The sequence below is a fragment of the Daphnia pulicaria genome, chromosome 7, assembly GCF_021234035.1.
Source record: "Daphnia pulicaria isolate SC F1-1A chromosome 7, SC_F0-13Bv2, whole genome shotgun sequence".
NCBI lineage: Eukaryota > Metazoa > Arthropoda > Branchiopoda > Diplostraca > Daphniidae > Daphnia > Daphnia pulicaria.
Genome location: NC_060919.1, coordinates 2965771 through 2991510, shown reverse-complemented (window position 1 = coordinate 2991510; position 25740 = coordinate 2965771). Strand labels below are relative to the sequence as shown.

General features: G+C 38.2%; 4 protein-coding genes and 1 long non-coding RNA gene across 7 annotated transcripts; 4 read left to right on the top strand and 1 right to left on the bottom strand.

Annotated features, from left to right (window-relative positions):
- Positions 1-2235: 2235 nt before the first annotated feature.
- On the bottom strand, positions 2236-14089 carry LOC124350461. 2 transcript variants are annotated; one of them, XR_006920987.1, is made up of 6 exons: positions 13949-14089; positions 13635-13732; positions 13284-13492; positions 6007-6094; positions 5618-5827; positions 2236-2420 (listed from the first exon to the last, which is right to left on the bottom strand). It is a non-coding gene; the product is annotated as an uncharacterized LOC124350461 (long non-coding RNA). The 2 variants fall into 2 exon arrangements; XR_006920986.1 differs by lacking the exon at positions 2236-2420 and having other exon boundaries at positions 2996-5827.
- LOC124349935 lies at positions 7157-17303 on the top strand. 2 transcript variants are annotated; one of them, XM_046800883.1, is made up of 6 exons: positions 7157-7237; positions 15983-16138; positions 16252-16441; positions 16546-16616; positions 16685-16870; positions 16940-17303. In XM_046800883.1, the coding sequence occupies exons 1-6, from the start codon at positions 7181-7183 to the stop codon at positions 17066-17068; spliced, it is 789 nt and encodes a 262-aa protein (XP_046656839.1). In that variant the 5' UTR covers positions 7157-7180; the 3' UTR covers positions 17069-17303. The 2 variants fall into 2 exon arrangements, with proteins under 2 accessions (XP_046656839.1, XP_046656840.1); XM_046800884.1 differs by having other exon boundaries at positions 16546-16620; positions 16689-16870.
- Positions 7847-9045, top strand: LOC124350018. The gene is made up of 5 exons (XM_046800993.1): positions 7847-7931; positions 8042-8231; positions 8329-8403; positions 8479-8663; positions 8732-9045. Exons 1-5 carry the CDS (start codon positions 7899-7901, stop codon positions 8858-8860), a joined length of 612 nt encoding a protein of 203 aa, XP_046656949.1. The 5' UTR covers positions 7847-7898; the 3' UTR covers positions 8861-9045.
- Positions 17304-19651: 2348 nt separating the features above from the next.
- Positions 19652-21003, top strand: LOC124349994. Its single transcript, XM_046800960.1, has 5 exons — positions 19652-19762; positions 19875-20079; positions 20184-20255; positions 20354-20550; positions 20648-21003. The coding sequence occupies exons 1-5, from the start codon at positions 19730-19732 to the stop codon at positions 20780-20782; spliced, it is 642 nt and encodes a 213-aa protein (XP_046656916.1). The 5' UTR covers positions 19652-19729; the 3' UTR covers positions 20783-21003.
- A 1032-nt stretch (positions 21004-22035) lies between these two features.
- LOC124349661 (methyl farnesoate epoxidase-like) lies at positions 22036-24650 on the top strand. Its single transcript, XM_046800432.1, has 7 exons — positions 22036-22201; positions 22694-23361; positions 23434-23545; positions 23631-23808; positions 23878-23995; positions 24127-24274; positions 24388-24650. Exons 1-7 carry the CDS (start codon positions 22120-22122, stop codon positions 24567-24569), a joined length of 1488 nt encoding a protein of 495 aa, XP_046656388.1. The 5' UTR covers positions 22036-22119; the 3' UTR covers positions 24570-24650.
- Positions 24651-25740: the final 1090 nt, after the last annotated feature.

Sequence of the window (25740 nt, the reverse complement as noted above, 5' to 3'; positions counted from 1 at the left end):
AATGTCGTCTGTTGCTGCGACAGAAAACGAAGAATGCGAGTGGGACCGACGCAATTCAGTCTCAAAGAAACGAACAGGTTTTTGAATTTATTTTGTCACAAACAAGAAGAATATTCTTGACGTTTCCTCTAAATGTGAATCTGCATGTCTATCAATATTTACTGATGATTTACTGCGTTCACTATATAATAATGGGTCGGAAGAATGACCTGTTGCCATCTGTGAACATGTGAAAAAAATATGTTTAAAAGAGAAAACTAAAAATGTCAATGAGATTAGAAGCAAAATCTTGTATGTCATTGCAAACATTAAGGGCATTAAGGAATAGAAAATCAAAATTGTTTAAATGAATAATTGGCATTGAAACAGAAGGTAAAACCAGAAGTATTTGCCAATTGGCCACTAAACGCACTTCACACAGCTAGTAGGTACGATAGCTTATTTCAACATCAGAATTTTTGTAACGTAAATTTAATTTCCAATTTTCTTTTTTTGCTTGCAAGTGCCACTCGTAAGCATTTCCGTGCGTCAAATTTCGACAGAATTCAATATCGATTTCTTCGACAAGTTGCCATTCGTCATTAGGGTATCTATACCTCGTTTCGTGATGTGATAGCAAAGCGTTAAATGGAACCTTTTTACGTTCTTAAATTTGAAACAGCTGACGGCGTTCTGTAAAAATTCGTCAGTGAGTGCTCTACAGCAAACAATGTGAATATCTATTAGTGTAGGAAAGGACAATAGAAAATGAAGGATTTCGGACGAAATAGTGTAACCGCAATATAGCGTCTCAAGATTCTTCAAAATAAACCGCTCCTTTTCATTGCGGTAAAGAATTATTTCGCTTTCAGATAAGGCCGTGACGCTTTCGCAATGAGTTTTGAAGAATAAAGAGTTTAAATTTGGACAAAATTTGAAAACAGTCCAAAGATCGACGACAGCAAAAAAACAAATGTCGAGAACCTCCAATAAATTTCCAGTATTTTTCAATAAGGGAACCACGCTACCTTTAAACGTGATTTCAAACCCTTTATATTGTTTAAGCTCGGTGGGACAATTTAAATAAAATTGTCTGAGGTTTTTTAAGGACGCCAAGCTTAAAAGATCAATGTCAGTTAATTCCTTCATGGCAATAATGATGACACAAGTAAGGGATGGAATGAGCTGCACCACTTGTCCTAGACTACCTTGTCTGTATAGAGTGACATAACCTACTCTAAGATCCACCAAGGAAAATAAATTCGGAAGTTCCGACCAATTTTGATCTGACCGATTCTTCTGAATGAACTCTACCAAAACTTCAAAGGTACTTAAATGATGAAGGCTTTTCAACTTGGTGAGATTATTAATGGCCAATTGAATTCCTTGTTTTGTAACACTAGTGCAGTACATCAGCAAATACTGGAGGCTCTTGCATAAGCCAGAGGGTTTCTCTATTAGATCGTCGTAATTGAAGCATAGCAATCGAACCCCAGTATCTGTGATTCGATGGCACTGATGAACATCCAACATTCTATTCAATAAACCATAAGAAATCGAGCATTTAGAAAATGAATAATATTATACAAACAGAAGATTTAGATTTCACGTAGCTATACCTTAAATTTGTACAATAAGTTCCTATAAGATGTAAGCAATCGTCCCCTGCTTTTGTGAATCGCAAGTTTAAAGAAAGCAAATTTCAAAACTGGGGGAAAACTGTCAAGTATTCTTCGGTGAAATAATGAAATCTGGCGAATCTGAGTTGCGGGCTTATCAGATATTCAAGAACAAATGTGTTTGCGGGCTTGCCATAGGTATGGTACACGAAATTGACGTTGACGATTATTTGTTCCAGGACGCTTACGGCTAAAGAGATATTCAAATATAAATGCAACAACATTTAAAGAAGATAAATTTTTGTTTTCTAAAAGGTTTATCTTTTTATTTGACTCACGCAATTGATGAAATGGATTGACAACCACTTCTGGCTCGATCATCGCCACTTCATTATTCGTCGACGGTTTAACTGGAAAATCACTATCTTCGATAATAGGGACAATAAATGCTATGCACAGTTGAAACAGAGATTTTACACTCTTCACCCTAGGCATTCTAGCACTGTTTAATTATTTAATAAAAATAAATAAAGAAAAGAAAAAAGTTTGGAAATATGCACAGCAGATCTGGAAACCAAAACGCAATGCCAGCCGAGAAACGAATGACAATTTGTAACGATAAAAACATCGTCTTTATTACTTGTTATTTACTCGTCTTATTTTTCCCTGATTCCAGTGAAAGTGTCATAAAAATGTAGTTATTCCCACAGGTTATTCCCACAGGACATTTTGAAAAAATATAGGGCCGTGGGGAAACCGTCAGCCCCAGTCCAAGTCCCAGTGGGGAAACCGGCGGGGATCTATTATGTGACGGTTGATGGGCTGCATAAATTCAAACTAATTTTACACTGACGTTAGATATGTTCATGTAATATTTAAAAAGAAAACATGCCTTTGAAAAACATCAGCATATAAAATAATCATCTAATGCTTTGACGTCAGAAGAATTTTTTTTAAATAATTCATAGAGGCTAAGAGTTGTGGCGTCAAAGTTCAAATTTTACAAAAGAAGTTCATTTAAATTGCAAACCCTAATTTACTTAATTTATCTAGTTTGGACTGTATTTTGTAGTGTTGACTGCAAAAGACGCAAGATCTTCTGCTGTATAGCTATAAAAATAACCATTCCACCGGAACCGGTTGACTGGATGTATCGTTTGACGACACTAATCTGTATTACATAACTAGTAGTCATAGTATTAAAATTTTGTGTCTATAGGGGGACCTCGGTGACCTTTAAGCATTGATTGTCGAGTTAACAAAACAACATTGTGTCTGATTTCAAGCAAATTCCGACAATATTTTACCTGCTGGTAGATACGATATGAGATAACAAACCGGTGGTGAAGTTGACTGACCTAGGGTATCACCAACTGACCATAAAAGCAAAGATAACTTGTTTTTCTTTGACCTTGAATCAAAATGTTGGTTATCTAAATCAAGACAGGTTTCAACCGGACCAGGAAATCATTTATTCAATAAGTAAATCAAGTCCTCTATTTTTAGATAATTGGTTTTGGTATAGGCAGTTCAATACATGGTGGCGTGGGCATATTATTCAGCAATGCCAACGACAAACAAAATAATGCGCGGAAAAAGGTTAGAATTTATCCCGCGCCTTTTTTGAATAAATAAGGATCAATGTTTTTCCTATACCTGACTCTTGATAATCAATTGAAGAAGAAACAGAAGAAATAGGCGAGTAAAAAACGGTTAAAAGCAAATTAAGTTACGTACTCCCTTCTCGACAGCTTTACATATAATGATGCCACGCATATACCAGTAGAAACTTTAGTAGAGACTTTGACCCTGCGTCAAACTTATTTCGAAATTAGCAGCTATGGCATTGTCTACTTCAGTTTCCTTGCTTTTGGTAATATTTAAATTCTTTATTTTCTGCCTGGATTTTTATTATACCACGATTGTATAGTTTTTTTTCCCCATAAATTTCAATCTATTTACTATCACAATCAATTACGGTGGCGACGGCTTGCTGTTCCATCGTGAGTGCAGCCAAAGAGAAATTACCTTTGACATCCGTTGCCAATCGCCAACTAAAGAAATTCTACGCCATGCATGCCTCCGCCGCTTTTCAATTATTACAATCCTATGGGTCTCAGATTATGGTGCCAACAGAACAAGGTCAAATTTACTCCGAGTTGATTTCAGGTTTAATTAATTAATAGAGACACACGTAGGTTTCTTGAAACAATGCCCTCTCTATCAATTGGCGTGACGAACATTTATTTTGGACTTGAGGAATATTTTATTTTGAAGAGTCGAAAAACCGGTGGCTGATAAGGCGTTTGAGAAACGCATTTCATTCAATCCCAAGCATTGACCGTCAGAGTATAAATAGTTGACATTCTTTAACCTTGAATTGTTACGTAAACGTTATATTTTTTTTCCCTCTTGAAACAACATACCTCACCTTGGAATTGATAGCAATCAACCCACCCTGCATGCGATTCAGTATTTAAATAAAATACCCTATTTTTAGTCAAGTTATCAGCCATTCTCGCTTGAGGTGTCGTAATAAAATACACTCTTCAAGCGTATCTGATTTTCCAATTGAAGATATCGTTCTTTCTGTTTGTCGCTTTTTACCGGCTTGAATTTGCACCAGGGAATTCAATCCCATAAAATGAAGCAGGGTGTAGAATCGGCCCTACTGAGCTGATTGAGCCCCCCACCCCCAAAAACGCCCCAATTTCGCCTGAATAAGAAAGCAAATGTTGAATCGCAGTTGACCCATTTGAATTGGCTCTAGCCACTGTAACCACAATGATAAATGTCACGCAACAGGTTATGATATACACGTGCGTACAACTTACACAATGTCGTCTGCGACAGAAAACGAAGAATGCGAGAGTGGTAAAAGACGCAATTCAGCAGTCCCACAGAATCAAAAACCAGTCGCTGGGAGACGAACGGGTTTGTTAAATTTCACAAACAAGAAGAATAGTCTCGATGCTCTCCTCTAAATGCAAATCGACATGCCAATCAATATTTACTACTCCGGTCCGAAACGTGCTACCATCTGTGAACGTCACTTGTCACTTGATAGAGAACATTTCAACGAACAAATTAAGCTCACGGATAAAAATAAAAACATACATTGCCAAACTAGCGGGCCATAGTCCCAAACGGCGCACCATAAAATTGAACGCGGAGAGCGGAAACCATCTTATTATATTCCCAGTTCATTGGTTCGATTCGTTGACGGAATTCGAAGTGTCATCGAGACGTTCACCAATTTCCCATGTGATCGACTGTTTCTCTCATGCGTGAACGATATTTAACAAAATGTAGTTGAAATGAAAGCCTTGAAAAAAAAAGTTCCTTAAACAACACAAGGATGGGTTTTCATGTAGAAAAAAAATGTATCAATGAAATTTCTAGATCAGTTAGTTGCAGGTTTAAATGTCAATTGGGTAATGAATGAAATCATAAAATCTGAACGAATTCAAAGTATGACTTCAGTCAAAGAAAATGAAATCGAGCAATCGACCCCATGACAAAAAATTCACGAAGATTTCATCGGTCGGATCGGAAACACTGAAGGTGTCAAGGAATTGCAGAAAAGTCCAAAACCATTACGATAAGAAAAAATGCCGTACGCAAAGTCATGAATGATACACTTATGTGAAATGAGTTTGAAAATCTCGGAAGCATCATGAAGTAAAATAATTGCGCTGACTCAAACTCACGGTAAAAGTTATTCCTAATGAGACTTCAAACATAAAAAGTTGACCTGATGGGGCAAGACAGTTTTTTCGAAAACTATGCTAACCCAACTGAACGAAGAAGAAGATGGTGTCGAGGTTCGCCCTGTTCCCGTGAAACACCTAATTGATGACCCAGGGTTGACCACATTCTGAATGCGGTCCGTTCATTATACATGTGATTACTCTCCTCATTTGCTGCCAATGAGAGGTGGGCAACTTCTACAACAGCCTTCGAGATTTTGTAACGAAAAGCAAGGCTCACAAATGGGAAATCGGGTAGATTTTTCCTACCTTGTAGCTCGGGAAATACAGCCAAGCATTTCCAAGTGATCCATCCGAACTCTGAAGAGATGAAGTTGAACACGCCAGGTGGGATAGGAGGAAGGGAGTCCTCGTGAATACACAACACATTCACATGAGTGTACACGAGGACATTGAAAGAAGGGGGAAAGAAGGGATGTATCAGCCGGAGACTCTCCAATACAGCAGGATGTTTTCCCCCTACATTAACAAATTTAATAAATGTAGTGAATATTGTTTGAGGAAGCCACAAGGAAAAGTTGAAATGAGACATTATGTTTAGGTATGCTTTTCAATTTTTAATAAACGCCAAGCCATGCGAAATCATTTCAATACGTAACAGAAGAAAAGGTAATAGAAACACACAATTAATACCCTACCGATGAAGTCGACACCAGTTGCTGCTGATGAGTGATGACAAGGAACACTTTTGTATGTTAATGATGATGACTGGCTCACAAATCACACCTTAAGAGTGAAGAAAAATGGCAACATGAACCAAAATATCAAACAAAGTTAATGTCCATTAGCATGCCAACCATGCCGTGCATCTCAGACTGAGAGCCAACATGTGCTACCAAGTGAACCAAAATCTTACAAGTTTGGCACATTTTATTGCTATAAATTAAAGCTCATATTTTAACCTCATTTAAATTCTTTGCTTAAAGTTAGTTACCTGCTAATAAGAGGTCTAATGGACACGACTAAACGGACTAATCACATTTTTTTAATTTAACATTGTTTGCTATTTTTCGTGCAGCCATTGATTGAGCACTGTTGCCGAATGTTCCTGTTCTCAGTTCTCTCTCGACTTTCCCGCCAAATTTTGCATCCACCACCACAGAAAAGAAGAAGACTATGGACATAGATAAAGAAGAAAGTGGTCTTTATCTGTGCTCTGGACATGATGATTAAATGAGGAGAGATAATATTCATTTTACAGAATTTTCAAATTAATTATTTTTTTAAATAAAAACATTAGCAAAAAGTAAATGTTGTTTGGATTTATATTCGTCTGGGTTGAATTAATTGTGAAGATTTGAAATTTTGAAGCCTGAGCCAGCCATCATATATTTCCAACCAGATATGCAAGTTTTTTATGTAAATAATAAATGTAAAAAAATTTATCTTCAAAATTTTTGCGCGAAACTGGTATATTCGGTACTTGCATGGGCGAACTTTTTATATAGAAATGTATTATAAACGCATTCTGCCTGTAGACGCAGGTACTTCAAAAAAACCCGCGCGAGGAATAATTTACTTTGGAGACACGACAAAACCGGTGGTGCTGCGCCAACCTGTCATACGCAACTCTTTCAATTCCCGTTGACCATCAAAGCACAGAGCAAAGAATTTTTTAACATTTAATTTAACAGCAGCGGTCAGCCAACTTGCATGCTCTAAGTTATTCTCGATTATTAAAGAACCGAATACGCAAAATAACCTTTGAATGTCATACAACAGGTTATTACGCTCACGTTGACTACCTTCAATGTTGAAAACTGTCAACTGTTGCTGCGAAAGAACGCGGACATTAGGAGTGGGAAAGACACAATGCAATTGAGCAGTCCCAAACGCCTTATCGGGAATCCACCGCTGGCAGACGAACAGGTTCGTTATTAGTTTTGTCAAACCGCAAGTCTAGACATTCGCTCCAAGTGTAATTTTACAATGTCAATAAATTTTTACTGCGTGCACTGTAAATAATTTGGGCAAATATCATTTTCAGATAGAAAAGCATTCAAACAAGTGGTAGAATATTCAAATAATCAGGCAACCACTATCAGTTGGTAGTCTGAATTCTTCTTTTGGGATTCATTAAAGTCAGCAGAGTACGGACTGAGTTGAAATTGGCAAGCAATCCGGTTTCTAAGTTGAATGCGACATTTTAAGGTAGTAACATTATTTGACAAAACATATCTTGGATTGATTCAAGTCAACCAAGTACAATCCGAAGTGAACTTGGCCCATGCAAACAAACCAGTTTCCAAGTTGAATCGGACATTTCAAGATTTTACAAAGACCTCAGGTATTTATACGACATACAAATGTGGAGATGGAGAGATAAGACAAAGTTAAGGGAGAACCAGAATGAAATTGCGACGATGCGATAAATAACTTTTTTTTTTCAAATTTTTTCTTAATATTCAACGACATTCACGCAAAGTTCCGCCTTTCTCGAGAGCTATAAAATGCCGCACTTTTCAGTCGACACTCCACTGGAATCACTCCCTCTCGTCCAGCACACGTCCAACTTTGCAAATTAGCAGCAATGGCGTTTTCTACTTCAGTTTCCTTGCTTTGGGTATTTAAATAATTTATTTAAATTTTGTTTGAGACCGATTTTGACTTTAAGTTTGTTTCATAAATGGCCCGTACGAATTTAAAAGGTATTTCTATTATTACAAATCTCAGGTAGCGACGGTTTGCTGTTTCGTCGTGAATGCAGCCGAAGTAAAACAATTCCTTCCTTCCGTTGCCAATCGCCAATCCAGGCAAATGTTCTATATGCCTTCATCGCTTTTTAATTATTACAATCCCTATGGAGCTCAGATTACGTTGCCAATAGCGCAAGGTCAAATTCAACCCGAATTCTTGTCATCAGGTAAATTAACCGAAACACATAGACTTATTTTCTTCTTAGCTAAATTTTAGATGAAATTTTCCCATTGCATATTCCGGTGTATTTCTAATGGTCAAAGGCGGCCCAGAATTAGTATCAATTGAAAGAATAATGAATCCAAATGAGGGCCTTACTTTAGCCCCAACAGCTACAGGTAAGGCTGTTCTCTTAATACTAGTCATGTGTTTGATTGCACAGTTTCATTATGCGTTTTCATTTGCTCCAACAGCGTGCCTCATTGCCAGCGGCTACAGCAGCCCTTGTATAGCGTCATCCAGTGCGCCGACAGGAACTATTTCTGTTACGTTTACTGCAGCTGCACAAACTGTTGCAGTGACCATCTCGCCGAGTAAGCGTTTTTATACCAGAGTGAAATTCACCTGTAATACCCTCACCGATGTTGCTGGCTATACGGTAAGTCTACTATCGTGTCAAATTGTTCATTCAAGTAGCCATATAAGACTGTTTTGCTGTTGTCGCAGAAAACCGCCAAATTGGCAGCAACGGGCGTTAAGGAAGTGATTGAAAATAAACCAGCCTTGTTGATTGTGAGTTTACTTGACGCTACCAAGGCCTCCGGCTCGTTGAAATGCAGTTGGTCCTCACTTTAATCACTCGACGTGCTCCAGCAAGTAGCTATACAACATACCCGCTCATACTTATATCTATGCATAGTGAAGCTCCGCTCGTCGTACAATCAAAATCAAGAGAACAAACAGCGATGCAATGTTGCCGTTGCTCTCGTTATCGATGGGCTTATTTAATTTTACGCTGACGTTAAAATGTCGATGTAATATTTTAAAAAGTAGAAGAAATACATTTATTTAAAAAAAAAAATTCAACATGTTAAAAGACTCATTTTGATTTTGAGTCACGAAATATTTGACCTCGTAGAGATGAAAAACCAGTGGTGGAAAGCATCTCGTTGTTGAACGTTGTTCACAATCATCGTTTGCACCAAGTACAGAGTAATGTTTAGATTTCTTTTTTTTAAAATTCGGATTGAATTGCGATCAGCGCAACCGGAATGCTGTCGATATTTGAATAAATCGGCATGTTTTACTTAAGGGCTTTTAGTAACACAAAATAACTATTCAGACGCGTTTTTTTTTTTTGTTAATTGCGGCAGATTGAACAAAAAAAAACCCAATTTTATTGGACAATAGCGCCAGGGCAGGCACTGTTATCAAAATGGCACACAAAATAATTATAAAACAGGTTAGCATATCCATGCTTTGTCTTACGCAAATTAGAATAACTGTCGATGCCAAAGAACACCAAGGACGCGAGTGGAAATATCAGCATCAGCAAGTTCAAACGTGTAATCAGCAACCTGTCGCTGGCAGATGACCATGATTCGACAAATGTAAAAGTTGTAGAAAAAAAGGTAGTTGAAACGTGTTAACAAAATGTGGTTGAAAACAATGAAAAAAGAAATAAGTTCCCTAAACGACGCAAGGATAGGTTTCAATGTAGAATAAAGAAACTGCTTTTTAAAGTTTCTACATCAGTTGATCACAAGTAAACGATAAAGCGCACTTCTCTGGAGGATTTTGTCAATGAATGAATAGATGTCGCCCAATGTGATTACAAATCGGCTCGACTTGGGTGTTTTACTTTATATCCGCATTAGTACATTCTTCTCTTGACATTTTGTTATCAACGAAATCTAAGCTACGAATCGCAGTTGGACGTTTCATGCAGCAGTTCCACCATTTGTCGTAATTCTCGTTTGGGGTGTCGATGAACCCAAAACCAACAAAAAAAGGGGAAGGTAAAAAACGATATTTAGTTTATTTTAATTTAATTTAATATAGCAACTGAAGATAAACTAACGCTAATTTAAAATGAGAAGAATACATTATTTGAAAACAAAATAAGACAGCTATCTTTTTTTTTCCATGTACAATGAGGAGGATATTGTTTTAGATTTTCCCGTAGTGGTTAAACTGTGGGCTGGACAAGGTACCTGAGCCATTAAGTATGACTCTACATCCCAATACATTTTTACTGCGTCGACTTAATTAATGGGTAAAAAGAATAGGATTCCAACCAGAAGAATTGCGTGCTTGCATCTATGTGAAAAATGAATCAGTTGATGGAAAAGCATTGAAGAGAAAGTTGGAGAGTCTGAATTATGCGTTTGGTATTCATCAAAGTCAACAAAAGACTGACATGAGATTGGTGATAGCAAACAAACCAGTTTTTTTTCAAAGTTGAATCCGACATTTCAAGAAAAAATATTTTACAAAATCTCTTGGATTGTTTCAATTCAACCGTTTACGGACCAAAAATAAATTAGCAGGTGCAAACTGCAAACCAATCCAGTTTTCAAGTTGAATGCGATACTACAAGATTTTGAAAAACCGCTGGAAGAGATATCCACGTGACTCAAACATGAAGATGAGAAAAAGTTAAGAAAGAACCAGTATGAAACTACGACGAACAAATAACACAAACAAAAAAATTTTAATTTTAATATTTTTACCGAATACTCCATCGACATTCCCGCCAAAGTTCCGCCCTTCCCGACAGCCATAAAATGTCACGCATCTTTCAACTTTGCATACTAGCAGCAATGGCGCATTTTCAACTTCAGTTTCCTTGCTTTTGGTATTTCATTAATTTATTTTTCTTTACGTTTCCTATTTAAGTGATTATTTAGTTTAATCAAATTAGCCTTACGCATGTATAAAAAATTTCCGTTACTACAAATTTCAGGTGGCGACGGTTTGCTGTTTCGTCTTAAAATGTAGCAGAAGAAAAAATATAATGATGTAATAATCATTTAACAATGCCCACTATCAAGTGGCGTGGCGAACATTTTAATTTGGATTCGGGGAATATTTTACTTTGTAGAGTCGAAAAACCGGTGGCTGATAAGGCCTTTGAGAAACGCATTTCATTTAATCCCCAGCATTGACGGTCAGAGTATAACTAGTTGACATTCTTTAACCTGGAATTGTTACGTAAACGTTATATTTTTTTCCCTCTTGAAACAACATACCTCACCTTGGAATTGATAGCGATCAGCCCACCCTGCATGCGATTCAGTATTCAAATAAAACGCCCTATTTAAGTCAAGTTATTATCAGCCATCCTCGCTAGGGAGTGTCGTAATAAAATACACTCTTCAGGCGTATCTGATTTTCCAATTGAAGATATCGTTCTTTCTGTTTGTCTCTTTTTACCGACTTGAATTTGCAGCAGGGAATTCAATCCCATAAAACGAAGCAGCTGGTGTAGAATCGGCTCTGTTGGGCTGATTGAGCCCCCCACCCCCACCCCCCAAAAAACGCCCCAATTTCGCCTGAGTAAGAAAGCAAATGTTGAATCGCAGTTGACCCATTTGAATTGGCCCTAGCCACTGTAACCACAATGATAAATATCACGCACATGTCAATCAATATTTACTACTCCGGTCCGTAACATACTATCATACGTGAACGTCATTTGTCGTTCATTTGATAGAGGGGAACATTTCAACGAACAAATTAAGCCCACTGATAAAAAGCAACATACAATGCTAGTCGCAAACGGCGCACCATAAAATTAAAAGCGGAGAGTTGAAACCATCTTTTTATATTCCGAATTCATTGGTTAGGCTATTAATAATTCGAGGTGTCATCGAGACGTTCACTGACATTTTTCAATTTTCCATATGATCGACTGTTTCTCATTTCTCATACGTAAACTAGTTTAGTTAACAAAATGTACTTAGAAAGCCTTGAAAAAATATAGTTCCAAACGACACCAGGATAGGTTTTAATGTAGAAAAAAAAATGTATCAATGAAGTTTCTAGATCAGTTAGTTGAAGGTTTAAACGTCAATTCGTTAATGAATGAAATGATGTCGCCAAAAAATAACGAATCGGCCTGGCTTATGGGTATTACTTTAAGGGAAAAACCTTGTATTTAAAAAAAGGAGATTGTCACCTGTCTCTCTATGAGTATCTATGGGCGTATGAAAATGTCATTACTCTTGAGAAGAAGAATGTGTGTCTACACCGAGTTCTACATCACGGAGCAACGGTCGACAGGCTGTAGTTTATCTCGTCTTTCTAACAAGTTGTGTCCGTTAATTGTCTTTCTTTTATTGGTTCTTGTTAAAGGCAGTAAGTAAGATTATTTGATTGTCAACTAAACAAAAGATGTTGGTGCTGAAAATCAAAGAGTTAATCGGCCGTTTCAATGTCTGCAAGCCAAGAATCGACCACACAAAGAACGTTGTGATGCCAGTCGACATAAATATTCCAGAGATGAGATTGTTGTCAATCATTTGGGGAAATGGGAATGCAGTCAAGGAAGCGCAACTTTATGATCTCGTTTGAAAATTTAAAAACTGTCACACGAGAACAAAGACTACATGCCAATTCGGTAGTATTAAAGGAAGAGACTTCCACTACCTCCATGAACTGTTAGCAGAAGTGTTGTGGTTATTCAATATCAGAAGGAATTCAAAGTTACCATAAAACTTCAGTCGAAGAAAATGAAATCGACCCCATGACAAAAAAATTCACAAAGATTCCATCGGTTGGATCGGACATACTGAAGGTGTCAAGTATTGCAGAAAAGCAATCCAAAACCATCACGATAAAGAAAAATAGCGTACACAAAGAAAGCCGAAGAAAGCCTTGCACAGCATATGTGAAATGAGTTTTAAAATCTCGGAAGCTTCAAAGTAAAGCACTTGCGCTGACTCGAACTGACGGTAAAAGTTATTCCTATTGGGACTTCAGCCATATAAAGTTGACTTGATGGGGAAAGACAGTTTTGTCGAACACTATGCTGACCCAACTGAACGAAGAAGATGGTGTCGAGGTTCGCGGTTCGCCCTCCCGTGAAACACCTAACTGATGAACCAGGAATGACCACATTCTGAGCGGTGGTTAACTTAACGAAATACTCATTATTAATGTGTTCGCTTCCCTCATTTGCTGCCAATGAGAGGTGAGCAACTTCTACAACAGCCTTCGAGAAGTGTGTAACGAAAAGCAAGGCTCACAAATGGAAAGTAGGGTAGATTTTTCCTACCTTGTAACTCGGGAAATAGCACCAAGCATTTCCAAGTGATCCATCCGAACTCTGAAGAGATGAAGTTGAACACGCCAGGCAGGATAGGATGAAGGGAGTCCTCGTGAATACACACACATTCACATGAGTGTACACAAGGACATTGAAAGATGGGGGAAAGAAGGGATGGATCAGCTGGAGACTCTCCAATACAGCAGGATGCTGTTCACCTACATTAACAAATTTAATAAATGTTGTGGAAACGAGAGAATGTAAAGTTTCATTGAGCACACTTGGCAGAAAGAAGCCATGCAAAATCATTTCAATGCGTGACAGAAGAAAAGATAATAGAAACACACAATGAATACCTACCGATGAAGCTGTCAACCAGCAACAACAGTTACTTATGATGAGTGATGACAAGGATAACTTTTGCATGTTGATGATGATGACTGGCTCAAGACTCAGACCTGCAGAATGAAGAAAAATGGCAACATTAACTATAATATCAAACAAAGTTAATGTCCAAAATAGCATGCCAACCATGCCGTGCACCGACTGAGGGCCAACATGTGCTACCAAGTGATAATCAGGAACCAAAATCTTACAAGTTTGGCACAGTTTATTGCTTATAACTATAGCCCACATTTTATCCTTATTTAAGTTTTTAGTTCAAAGTTATTTACCTGCTTAGAAGAGGTCTAATGGACACGACCATAGAGCATGGTTGGACACGACTTGTGTTTATGTGTAACTTTAAGTGCGATTTTTCGTGCAGCCATTAATTCAGCACTGTTGCCAAATGTAAGTTCGTGTTCCCTCTCGACTTTCCCGCCAAATTTTGCATCCACAGAAAAGAAGAATCTGGACATTATTTTAAAAATGAGGAAAGATTATATTCATTTTACAGAATTAAAAAAAAAATTACATTAAAATTTTCGGATTTACAAAATAAAGATGTTAATTTATTATTTTAATAATTTTTTAAATTAAATGCTATTATTATTAGCCTATTTAATTATTCAATTATTGTTTTATTAATTTTATTAATTGTTTAATTTTATTATTAATTAAAAAAATTAAGTTGATATAAATCTGGTGGACAATATTTGCAATATTGGTATCCAAATGACGCAAGTCTAGTGCCCGAGGATGTCAATGAAGTCGGTCGTTTGGCCGGCCATTGACACCAATTGACCAATCTATGTTGCATAACGGACCGTAGTATAGTAGTAGTAAAGCTCTGGTATTCCAATTCATTGATTATAATATAAAAATATCTTAACTCCTTTTCTTGACATTTCGTTGTCAGACCAAATTAATGACTGTGCGGATTGGTTCCCATCGGTTCCCATTGATTGAGTTTTATCGGGAATTCCATGACTGTTCGTGACAATCGTGACCGTGATGTTTGATATTTAGCTTGGATCACGCTGTAGGTGTGGGCTGGCCGTATAGGTATTGACTTCACCTCGAGTCACGCACGAAACTAGTATCTCTGGTTTTTGCATGGGCGACCTTTCAATATCGAATTATAAATGCGTTTCGCTTCAAGACATAGTTCAACAAACCCGCGTGGGGAATTTATTACACTATGGAGACACGATACAAACCGGTCTTGATGGATGGCGCCCACATGAGAATAAAACACATCTCGTTCAATTCGCATTGACCGTCTGCAGTCCATTTATAACCTTGAATTTTTTAACATTTAATTTAACAACAGCTGTCAGCCAACCTGGATACTCTAAGTTATATTCTCGATTATTAAGGGCGTCGTAATGGCCAACGTATAAATGATTTTCCAGTTGCGCTATTTGAGTTATCTCTTTTTATTTATCGACAGTTTGCACCGGAGAATTCTTTCTTACAAATAAGAGTAGAACCCCAGTTTCACTTAAATCACATTTGAAAAGTCGGCAGGAGCCCTGCAGCTTTTAACCGAATACGCGAAACAACCTTGAATGCCATACAACAGATTATTGTGCTCACGTAGACTACCTACACAATGTTGAAAACTGCCAACTGTTGCTGCGAGCCTGCAAAAGAACACGAACATTGAGAGTGGGAAAGACGCAATTCAATTCAGCAGTCTCCTTACGCCTTATAGGAAATACACACCGCTGGCAAACGGAACAGGTTCGTCTGTTTTGCCAAACAAGTCTAGACATTCGCTCCGAGTGTGATTTTACAATACAATAACTTTTTACTGCGTACACTAGAAATAATTTAAGGGAAATATCACTTGATAGAAAAGCATTCAAGTAATTGCGGCGGGAATGCGATGGATTTAAAATTCCCAGTAATCAGGCAGCAACCACTAATATTAGTTGTTTAGTCTGAATTCTTCGTTTGCTTCAGTAAGTCAGATGTAGAGTCTACGGACTGACGTTCAAATTTGCCATTGCAAGCAAACCAAGTTGAATGTGACATTTTTTAAAAAATCATATTATCTTACAAAACATCTTGCATTGACTCGAGCCAACCATGTACGGACCGAAATTAAATTGGCGGGTGCAAACCATTCCAGTTTTCAAGTTGAATCCGATACTAAAGAATTAAAAAAGAAAAACTCAGGTACTATCATATCAACGACAGCACTCAAATTTGGAGATTAGCCAAAGTTAAGGGAGAACCAGAATGACTGCTGGTCTGACATCTGCGATAATTTTGAAAACAAAACAAACAAAAAATAAAATGTTTTCCTTAATTTTCGATAGATATTCACGCAAAGTTCCGCCCTTCTCGAGAGCTATAAAAAGCCACGCTTTTCAGTCGACACTCCACTGGAATCACTCCCTCTCGTCCAGTACGCGTCCAACTTTTGCAAATCAGCAGCAATGGCGTTTTCTACTTCAGTTTCCCTGCTGCTTTTGGTATTTAAATCATTTATTTTATTATTTCTGTTTGAGTCCGATTTTGACTTTAAGTTTGTTTCATAAATGGCCCGTATGAATTTAAAAGATATTTCTATTATAACAAATCTCAGGTAGCGACGGTTTGCTGTTTCATTGTCAATGCAGCCGAAGACAAACAATTCCTACCTTCTGTTGTTAATCGCCAATCGAAGCAAATGTTCTATATGCCTTCATCGCTGTTTAATTATTACAATCCCTATGGAGCTCAGATTATGGTGCCAACAGCGCAAGGTCAAATTCAACCCGAGTTCTTGTCATCAGGTAAATTAACCGAAACACATCCAGGCCTTTTTTCTTCGTCACTAAATTTTCTGACATTATTTTCTCATTGCATGGTCGTGGTGTATTTTTCTAATGCCAAAAAGGCGGCTCCGAATTAGCGCCAATAGAAAAAATATTAAATCAAAGTGAGGACATTTCTTTGACCCCAGCAGCTGCAAGTAAGGCTTAATACTAGTCATGTGTTTGATTGCACAGTTTCATTATGCGTTTTCATTTGCTCCAACAGCGTGCATCGGTACGGCCGGCTACACCGGTTGTACAGTGTCATCCAGTGCGGCGTCAGGAACTATTACTGTTACGTTTGCTGCAACTGGACAAGGTGCTACTGTGGCCATCTCGCCGAGAAACCTTTTATTTAACAGAGTGAAATTTACCTGCAATACCTTCACCAATGTTATTGGCTATACGGTAATAAGTCTACTATTGTGTCAAATTGTTCATCCAAGTAGCCATGAGACTAATTTGCTGTTGTCGCAGAAAACCGCCAAATTAACAGCAACGGGCGTTAAGGAAGTGACTGAAAATAAACCAGCCGTGTTGATTGTTGTTGTTGACGGAACCAATACCTCCGGCACGTTGAAATGCAGTTGGTCCTCACTTATGTAATCACTCGACTTGCTCATCCAGCAAGTCGTCCAGCTATATACAACAGACCTGCTTGTATACTCATTTATCTATTCACGGTGTAATAGCTTCGCTCGCGTATAATCAGAATCAAGAGCACAAACACCGATTTAATGTTGCCATTTTTTTCGATGGGCTTATTTAATTTCACGCTGTCGTTAAAATGTCAATGTAATATTTAAAAAGTAGGAGAATACATTTATTTTAAAAAAATTCATCTACACGATAAATGTCTTGTGTGTATTGACTATTCGTTTAAGACCAAGGAAATGGATTTAGAATTATTCCTATTTAGTGGCTAAACATGAGGTGAACGTTAAACAGACGTTAAATGTCTGAGACAGAATAACGGGAGCAGAACTTGTGCAACAGTTTTAAAAAGTCTTGGAGAAATCGGGTGGGTAGCTATTTGCAATGGTACACTGACTACACAGCCGCGTTAAACTGCTTATTTTAACGATTTCCAGTACCTACACACCCCTAACAGTTTCAGTACCCTTCAAAAGGGTCGAATATGCTACTGAAACGCAATTCAGTATTTTACTGTACTTGCTTAAGTACAAATTCTCTACTAACCATTCATTTGCCTACTTTTTACGTTATTCCTAGTGAAACTGTTAGTAGGCATAGTTCTGTTCAGTAGGTTGGTCCAGCAGTTTATAAAGATTTAGTTAGTAGTCTGAAAAATTCAGTATGTTCAGGTAGGGTTAGTAGTTTGATTTTAAAAAGTAATCAATAATAAAAGCAATGTAGGTTATAGCTAGTAGTTTTAAAAAATTTAGTACTTTTGTTATAAGTAGTGTGAACAATTCAGTACCTTTGATCACTAGTTCAAATAGTTCAGTAGGAATGGTTAGCAGTTTGATGGAAAAAAGTCATCAGTTGTAGGTTAGTAACATACAAAACTGTAAGTAGTATGTTTTCACATCATTACGGTTTAGTAGGTTACAACTTACAAGGAATAAGTAGTATTCGTTAGGATAGTAGCTTTTGCATATATCAATGTGGCGTGCCTGTAAGGCACTAGACTGCCACGCCAAAGGTCCGGGTTCAATTCCCGAATAAATCATGTCTTCTTTCCAAGTTAAATAAAATCTAAATGGTCGGTTGGTGGTGCCGAATAATATCAGTAGGAATGCCAAAACCAATGCCGTAATTGAAGTGGTCAAAACTTTTTAAGTAAGGGGTGGGTAGTAAAAGCAGGAAAGAATTTAAAGTGGTTTAGTTTATTTAGTAAGGCGAGTAAGAAAAGGTAGAAGAATTGAGAAGTAGTTTCAATCAATTGGTTAGTAGGCTGTCACCGAGTAGCAGTTACATGAAAGTAGGATACCGCCACTGTGTATATACATCCAGAATCAAATTTGCATACAACTCATTTTCGTTTTTTTTTTTTTTTTACTTTCGTTATTATGATTGATAAGTTAATGATCATGTTGATATGGTATAGGCGAGGTTAAAAGAGTAGCCGGTAGATAAAAGAGCATCCCATGCCATTAATAAAAAAAACTTAATAATTAAATAAAATTTTAAAAAAAACTTTTCAATTAATTTTAAAAAATTAATTAATAAAAAAATTAAACAATTAAAAAAAATTTTAAAAATTTTAAATAATTATCATTAATAAAAAAAAACTAAACTTAATCAACTAGCGTGCGCCATAGTTGTAAATGGCGCGCCAAACGGGTTCCAGTGTAGATAGAGATAGAAACTGCTTCATAAAGTTTTTAAAAATCAGTTGATTACAAGTAAAAAGTAAAAGCGCACTCTGCGAAATCATTCATGGATAAAAAGTAGAGTCAAATGATTTCAAATCGCTTTGACTGAGATGTCACTTCATATTTAAATAGTTGATTTTGTTTTCCGACAACGAGATCTTCTATATTAAGCTACACTTCGCAGTTGGATGTTTCATGCAGTAGTTCAATGCCACTCTTTGTCGGATTCTCGTTTGAGGTGTCGATGAACCCACAAGCAACAAACAAACAAAAAAGAGAAGGTCGGGTCGACTACGGGAACTAGAAAATAGGGGAAAACCCCACACGCCTTTCTCCCGTCCAAATTCCAGTTTTCACGTCAGTTATATCTAAAACAATTTCGACTGGGGCCAGAAAATCAACGGTTGTTGGTGTACTGATTCCCTGTGGGATATATTATCATATTTAATTATTATATATCATTTATTACATCATATATTAATGTAATATATATTAAACCGGCGCCAATAAGCAGAAATGATCTCGAGATAAATATTTATTTGTTAAATTTAAGATTAAAATCGAAACTCGGATAAAAATATTTTTTTTTTATGTCTGAATTCTTTCATATAAGGATCTTCAAGTCACAGCTCAAAGAATACCAACTCCCCGACCTTCTATTTTAATTGGCGAGTTCAAACGGACCGGTTTTTAAATTGCGTAGTCTGAAATTTCAAGCTGAAGGTGAGACAGAGTATAAGGCGAAGAACTAGATCGCCGACGAACGAAATGCTCCGCTTAGTTCAGATTTTATTTATTTTTATTTTTAAATAAAGATGCAAGCCTGCAAGTCCCCCAAGCGTAGCGTTGCCCTTCTCGCGGGAGCTATATAAGCGCAAAGCATCATTTCAGTCGACACCTCATCCACCTGACTTTATTTGCAGCAATAATGGCGTTTTCTACTCCAGTTTCTATGTTTTGGGTGTGTGCATATTTTTTTTTTGTTATACCGTTTTAATGTTGAGTTTTGTTTAATAAATTGGTCATGCGCGAATTTATTGCGTATATTTCTGTTAATAACAAACTTTAATTAGGTATTATTGGCGACGGTTTCCTGTCTCATCGTCAATGCAGTTGAAGAGGAACTAGCATCTCTTCCTTCTGCTGGAGTCGTTCGCCAATCCAAGCAAATGTTTGCCCCACCACTTTATAGTTATTACAATCCCTATGGGGCTCCGATTTGGATCCCAACACTGGTACAAGGTGAAATTCATCCTCAATCCGGATTATTGTTTTCAGAAGGTAAATTAACCGAAAAACACATTATAGCCATTTTTCGTAACTCAATTTTTGGTTATTTTGTTTACATTGCATCCTATAATTTTGTCTTTCTAAATCTAAAGCCGACTACAAATCAGCCCTAACGGACAGAGCAGCTCGAAATGAGGACATTTCCATTACCCCAGCAGCTACAGGTATAAAGGGTCTGCTGTTATTTTTAAAAATAGATATTAGCTAGATGTGTTTGATTGCACCAGAGTTATATTAATTTGTAATATACATCCTCCAAAAGCTTGCAGGTTTATGGCCAGCTCCCTCAGCAGTTGCATGAAGTCGTCAACTGCCGTGTCTGGAACTATCACTATCCAATTTTCTTCTGCTGGTGCCCAAGTCGCTACGGTGTCAATCGCGCCAAACAAGTTGCTTTATTCCAGAGTAACAATAACTTGTACTGAATTGTCCAGCGGTGGTGCTGTTGCTGTCTACATGGTAATTCGTCTGCTTTCGTGTCAAATTTGTTTATAATTCAAGTTCAAGCTCCCAAGTTCACATTTGCGCAATTTTTCTTTGATTTGGACGACGACAGAAATCCGGCGCTGCTGACGCAGTTCCTTCGTTCGCAGCACCTTTCACGACGACTGAACTTAAACCTGTACAAATGGTGGCGATTGCAACTTCTGACACTGCTAAGGTGAAATGCAGTTGGTCATCCTCGTTTTAATCACTCGACGTTCTACAAGTACACAACAGGCCGGCCTATGCATAATAATGAAGCTTCGTTTGCCGTACTAAATATACATATTAACAACACAATCAGCGATTTACTATATTGTCGTTGGTGTGACGGGTGACGGGCTATAATATGGATTGAGTTTACGCTGGCGTTAATGTCCATGTAGTTTATTTAAAAGTAGAAGAATACATTGATTTGAAGAACTGCAACATCAAAATAAGCGTAGCCTACCTTGTTTTTGATGCATCTTAATGAAACGACTTTATTTCGTCTACGTTCAGCGGATGTTGAACGCTGGCGATTAAACCGCTTCTATCCTTTTTGCGGTTTGGATTTAAGAGAGGGTGCATGTAACCAGTATAGTTGAGGGGCATTTAAGGGTTTAATTTACAATTTAACTTTTCAGACAAATGTTATTTTCTAAAAATGCACTCAGGTGTCATTTTACATAACAAAGTAGAAAACTGCCATCCGTCAACCGACTAATCAGAAACCTGTCGCTGATGGCAACATACCAGATTTGTTTATTTGGTCAAAACAAGAAGGGGAGAATTCCGTAGACGTTTTCGCTCCAAATGCGGTTCTAGATTTCAATCAACATTTGATTCAACAAAGAATACACGGAAAAATAAACAAATGGGACCATTCCGGCCGGAAGAATGACGTGCTGCCATCTACGAGCGAAATTAGTCACTTGACAGAAACATTCCGACGAACGGGAGCGGAGACTTTAGCTCAGCTTGGTGGGAGAATGCGTTAGTTTCAAGATTCCCGATAATCAGTCGACGAGACCCGATTCGATTAAGAGAATTCCCGAGAAATGCTCCGCCGATAGAACTCGGCCGGCAGATAAAAGAAACACACAATGCCATTCTCCTTACGTATTATTGTCGTCCGTTTTCTTTCATCAAAGCGGGAACTAGTCAAACTACAAAGAGATCCCCACCAAAAAAAGGAACTCGGGAAAAAACAAATCTCAGACTCAATAAATATAGGAAATTCGAGCCTAGTTTACAAGGTCGAAGCGAACTTTTTAAAATAGAAAAATAAACTCTGGTGGGGGGGGGGGGGGAGTTCGAATTTCGAGAAGAAGCCCAACCCTCTTTCCTTGTCTAACGAATTCTGAACGTGTTTGGTCATATATCGATCTCTCTTTATGTATGTGTACCACTCGAAAATTTGTAAAACGATATTCTGACAACACAGCCTATATGGGCTGAAAGAGTCAGTCGTTCCAGGGTAGACAACCAGACAACATCCCACCGAATTCTTTCTTAAAATAAATAAAAGAACAACATACGTGTACATTGTTTTAGTTCCGGAAAATGATTACCGAAGTTCTTGTACTCTTAGTTCTTTTCGCTCTGCTCATCAAAGCTTCCATCCGGCCTTCGAATTTCCCGCCAGGTATTTTCATTTCCACCCGCCTAAACTCAATGGCAATAAACCAAATTAATAAATAACAGCAACTTTGTGTCTGGTTTTGTACCAATTGTCATAGTTGTACTACCGAGTTTCTTCCCAATTTGTGTGTAACTTTACATATGTCAAATGTCGGATCTCATTATTTTTCACAGTCGGGAGGGTGCAGACACACCTTAGATTATTAAAAAGTTGTTGGCCGTTTGGAATAAGAAATATAGACAGCGACGAATATAGGCTGGCTCAACTTGAGTTATACAAGCATACACGCCAGCGTGTATATGTTTGGTATAGGCTGTATAATGAATTTATATAAGGAACTCGACCCAAGTTGAAGAATAACTTTTGTGATAAGCTCCCAGACTTGTATTTCTCTTCGTTGCTCATTATATCTTATTATTTCTATATGCTGCTCTCTCTTCTGACGACTAATCAAAGACTTTAAATTAAATTAAATTTTTTATTTCAAAAAATAAGGACCGAGAGGATTGCCATTGGTGGGTTTCATCCCGTTTCTCTCGAAACTGGACCCGGAGTATCCGCATTTGGCGCTGAAGAAGCTGTCGGATCATTACGGTCCAGTCGCCGGCTTCTATCTGGGGCCCAGTCAGCCATTCATTTCCGTTTGCGGATACCAGGCTGTTAGGGAGGCACTCTACAACGAGGATTTGGCCGGACGGCCGAGCAATGCGGCCAGAAGGGAGCGGACATTCGGCCAGCGGCTCGGAGTCATCCACAACGACGGGCCCGAGTGGCAGGAGCAGCGCCGATTCGCTCTGCGCCATCTGAGGGATTTGGGGTTCGGGCGGACGTCGTCGGAGGGTCTCATCCGTGAAGAGATCGAGGACCTGACGCAGGAGATAAGAGCCCATCAATTGGCCCACGGATCGGTGGACTTGAAAGGCCTGTTCAACTTGTCTTTGATCAACATTTTGTGGGCCCTTGTGGGCGGCGAGCGGTTCAGGAGGGACGACACAAGATTGACCCATTTGCTCGACATTGTCGACAACTTTGTCAGGAGCGCCGATTTCACCCGGGCAAATATCCCCCTGCCGGACTTTTGCCTGCGCTACTTTCCGTCCTTGACCAGGAAATTGCTGGGCTTGCGCAACGACCTGTTTACTCCACTCCAGGATTTCATACGGGTAATAATAAGTCAATTCAGTCAAGTTATTGACTGAGGGGTCCATCAAAACTTTTTTGATTTTTAATTTCAGGAAAGGATTAGGGAACATGCCAAGGATCGTTCCGAGGATTATCCCAGAGATTTTATTGACGTTTATCTCCAGGAAATGAGCAAACGTCAATCCACCGACTCTTCGTTCCACGGTAAATAATAATCCGCATTTTCCCCAAAAATTTGAATTTAAACGTTTAGAATATGGGCGATATTAAAAAACTTGTGTGTGTGTAGAGAATCAATTGATTGGTGTCATCATCGATTTCTTTATCGCCGGAGCGGAAACGACTAGCGGATCCATCGGGTTCGCCCTTTTGTATCTGTTACACAACCCCGACATTCAGCGCCAAATTCAAACGGAATTGGACCAAGTGTGCGGCGATTCTCTGCCTCAATTGGCCCACCGACCCAGGTGTGATTATATTATCGAATTAAATTGCATAACGACGCACCTTTACGTCATTTTTTTTTTGTACATCAGTTTGCCTTATACCGAAGCCGCTCTGATGGAAGCCCAACGCCTTAGCAACATCACTCCATTGGCGGTCGCCCACAAAGCTTTGCGAGACACCCAACTGGGGGGTTATTCCATTCCTCGGGTATTATAAAGTCGTCTAATCCGTTGTACCTATTTTTTAAGACACTTATATAAGCTCTAGCCGGGATATTTGTCTATAACAGTTGCTGTATGTTTCTCAAACAAATCTATCTCAAAACTTTGTCTCTGCAGGGCAGTATAGTGACGGTGAATCTGTTTACCGTTCACCATGACGACGAAAGCTTTTGGCAAGATCCCGAAATCTTCCGCCCCGAGAGACATTTGAGTCCTGACGGCAGAACATTGATCAAAACCGACCATCTTCTACCTTTCAGCGCCGGTATATTTAGACTCTCTCTGCTGACGATGGCCGTTTTATAGAAGAATTTTCCAGCAGCGCAGCACTATATAGAAAGCTTTTTGTTTGCTTTTGTCATCTGCTGGATATTATAGGTAAACGGGCGTGTCTAGGTGAACCGCTGGCCAGAAATACTTATTTCCTTTTCACGGCCTCTTTGTTGAAAGTCTTTGAGTTTCATCCGCTACCAGACCGTCCGCTGCCGACTCTGAAACCCAAGAACGGACTCACGCTGAGCTACGACGGATTCGAAGCCATAGTTACCCCGAGAACTTGAACACATTATATACCTTATTATAATATAAACTATACATAAATGCCGAGATGAATCAAAAATTATACGCAATGGATTAATAAAGAAGGTTGGTGGATGAACGGCGACTGCTGCTGCCATGTGACGCAATTAACTTTGCATATGTCGCATTGAATTATTATCTTGGCATATTTTTTTCAAAAAGCTTCAAAGGACGTCGGTATTGTGACGGAACTAAATAATAAATAATCCAGAGGAATAGTGTGTTTTAAAAAAAGGAGAAAATATAGCTTGTATAGAGTCTCTCGTAATTATGTATAGCATAATTTAGTTCTTTTTATTTTTTTTTTAGATTTTTATTTTTACTTTCGTCCCTCTTGTGGAAAATGAGAGACAGCACGCATAGTTTCGGAATGGAAACGGTCGTCTGGTCCGCTGCGCCATACGCTTTGATCAAAGGGAATCAAATAGCTGCACAGATATATAGACATTATGTGACGTTTCATCAAGGATTCTTCAGGATCTTTTTTCCCGACATGTGCCGAGATTTATATCCTTTTTTTTTAACTCTTGTCTCTGTATAGAGCTTAATATTATGGCCAGCCAGACAGATACCCTCTTTTAAAAAGCAGACGAATCTTTTGAAAGGAACAAATGATGCGGCGCGAAATCCTGATTTTTAAAATCAATATTATGCTATACGTAGTACGTACGTACTATATAATATGCTAAGTATTCGCTAAAAATGTAGAGTATATACTGTGTTCTGGAGACAGCACACTGCGCTTTATTGATATTTACCGCTGGCGACGTCACATGTATACATTTGGACCAATAAAAAGATGTTATTTCCGTCCTATAGACATATTGCGCGATTGATCCGCAGAGACGCCAGAAGGGCATGTCCGACATACACTTGTCATATATATACGCAGCATCAGAGACTTTTTGTTTGACATGAGCTAGTGTGTGTATAGAGACACACATGATCGACCGACCAAGCGTACTACATCTATTTAACAATAAGTCAAACTCAATTTCTATCGTAACACGATTTGATTTTTATATTTTTTCATTTTCGTTTCAGGGTAAATAAAATCACCGTGGCGACAGACAGACAGACAGACAGACGCCATCCACAATGCCTATATAGAGTCCTATCACACATGAACTCGTCCGTATCCGGGGGACTACA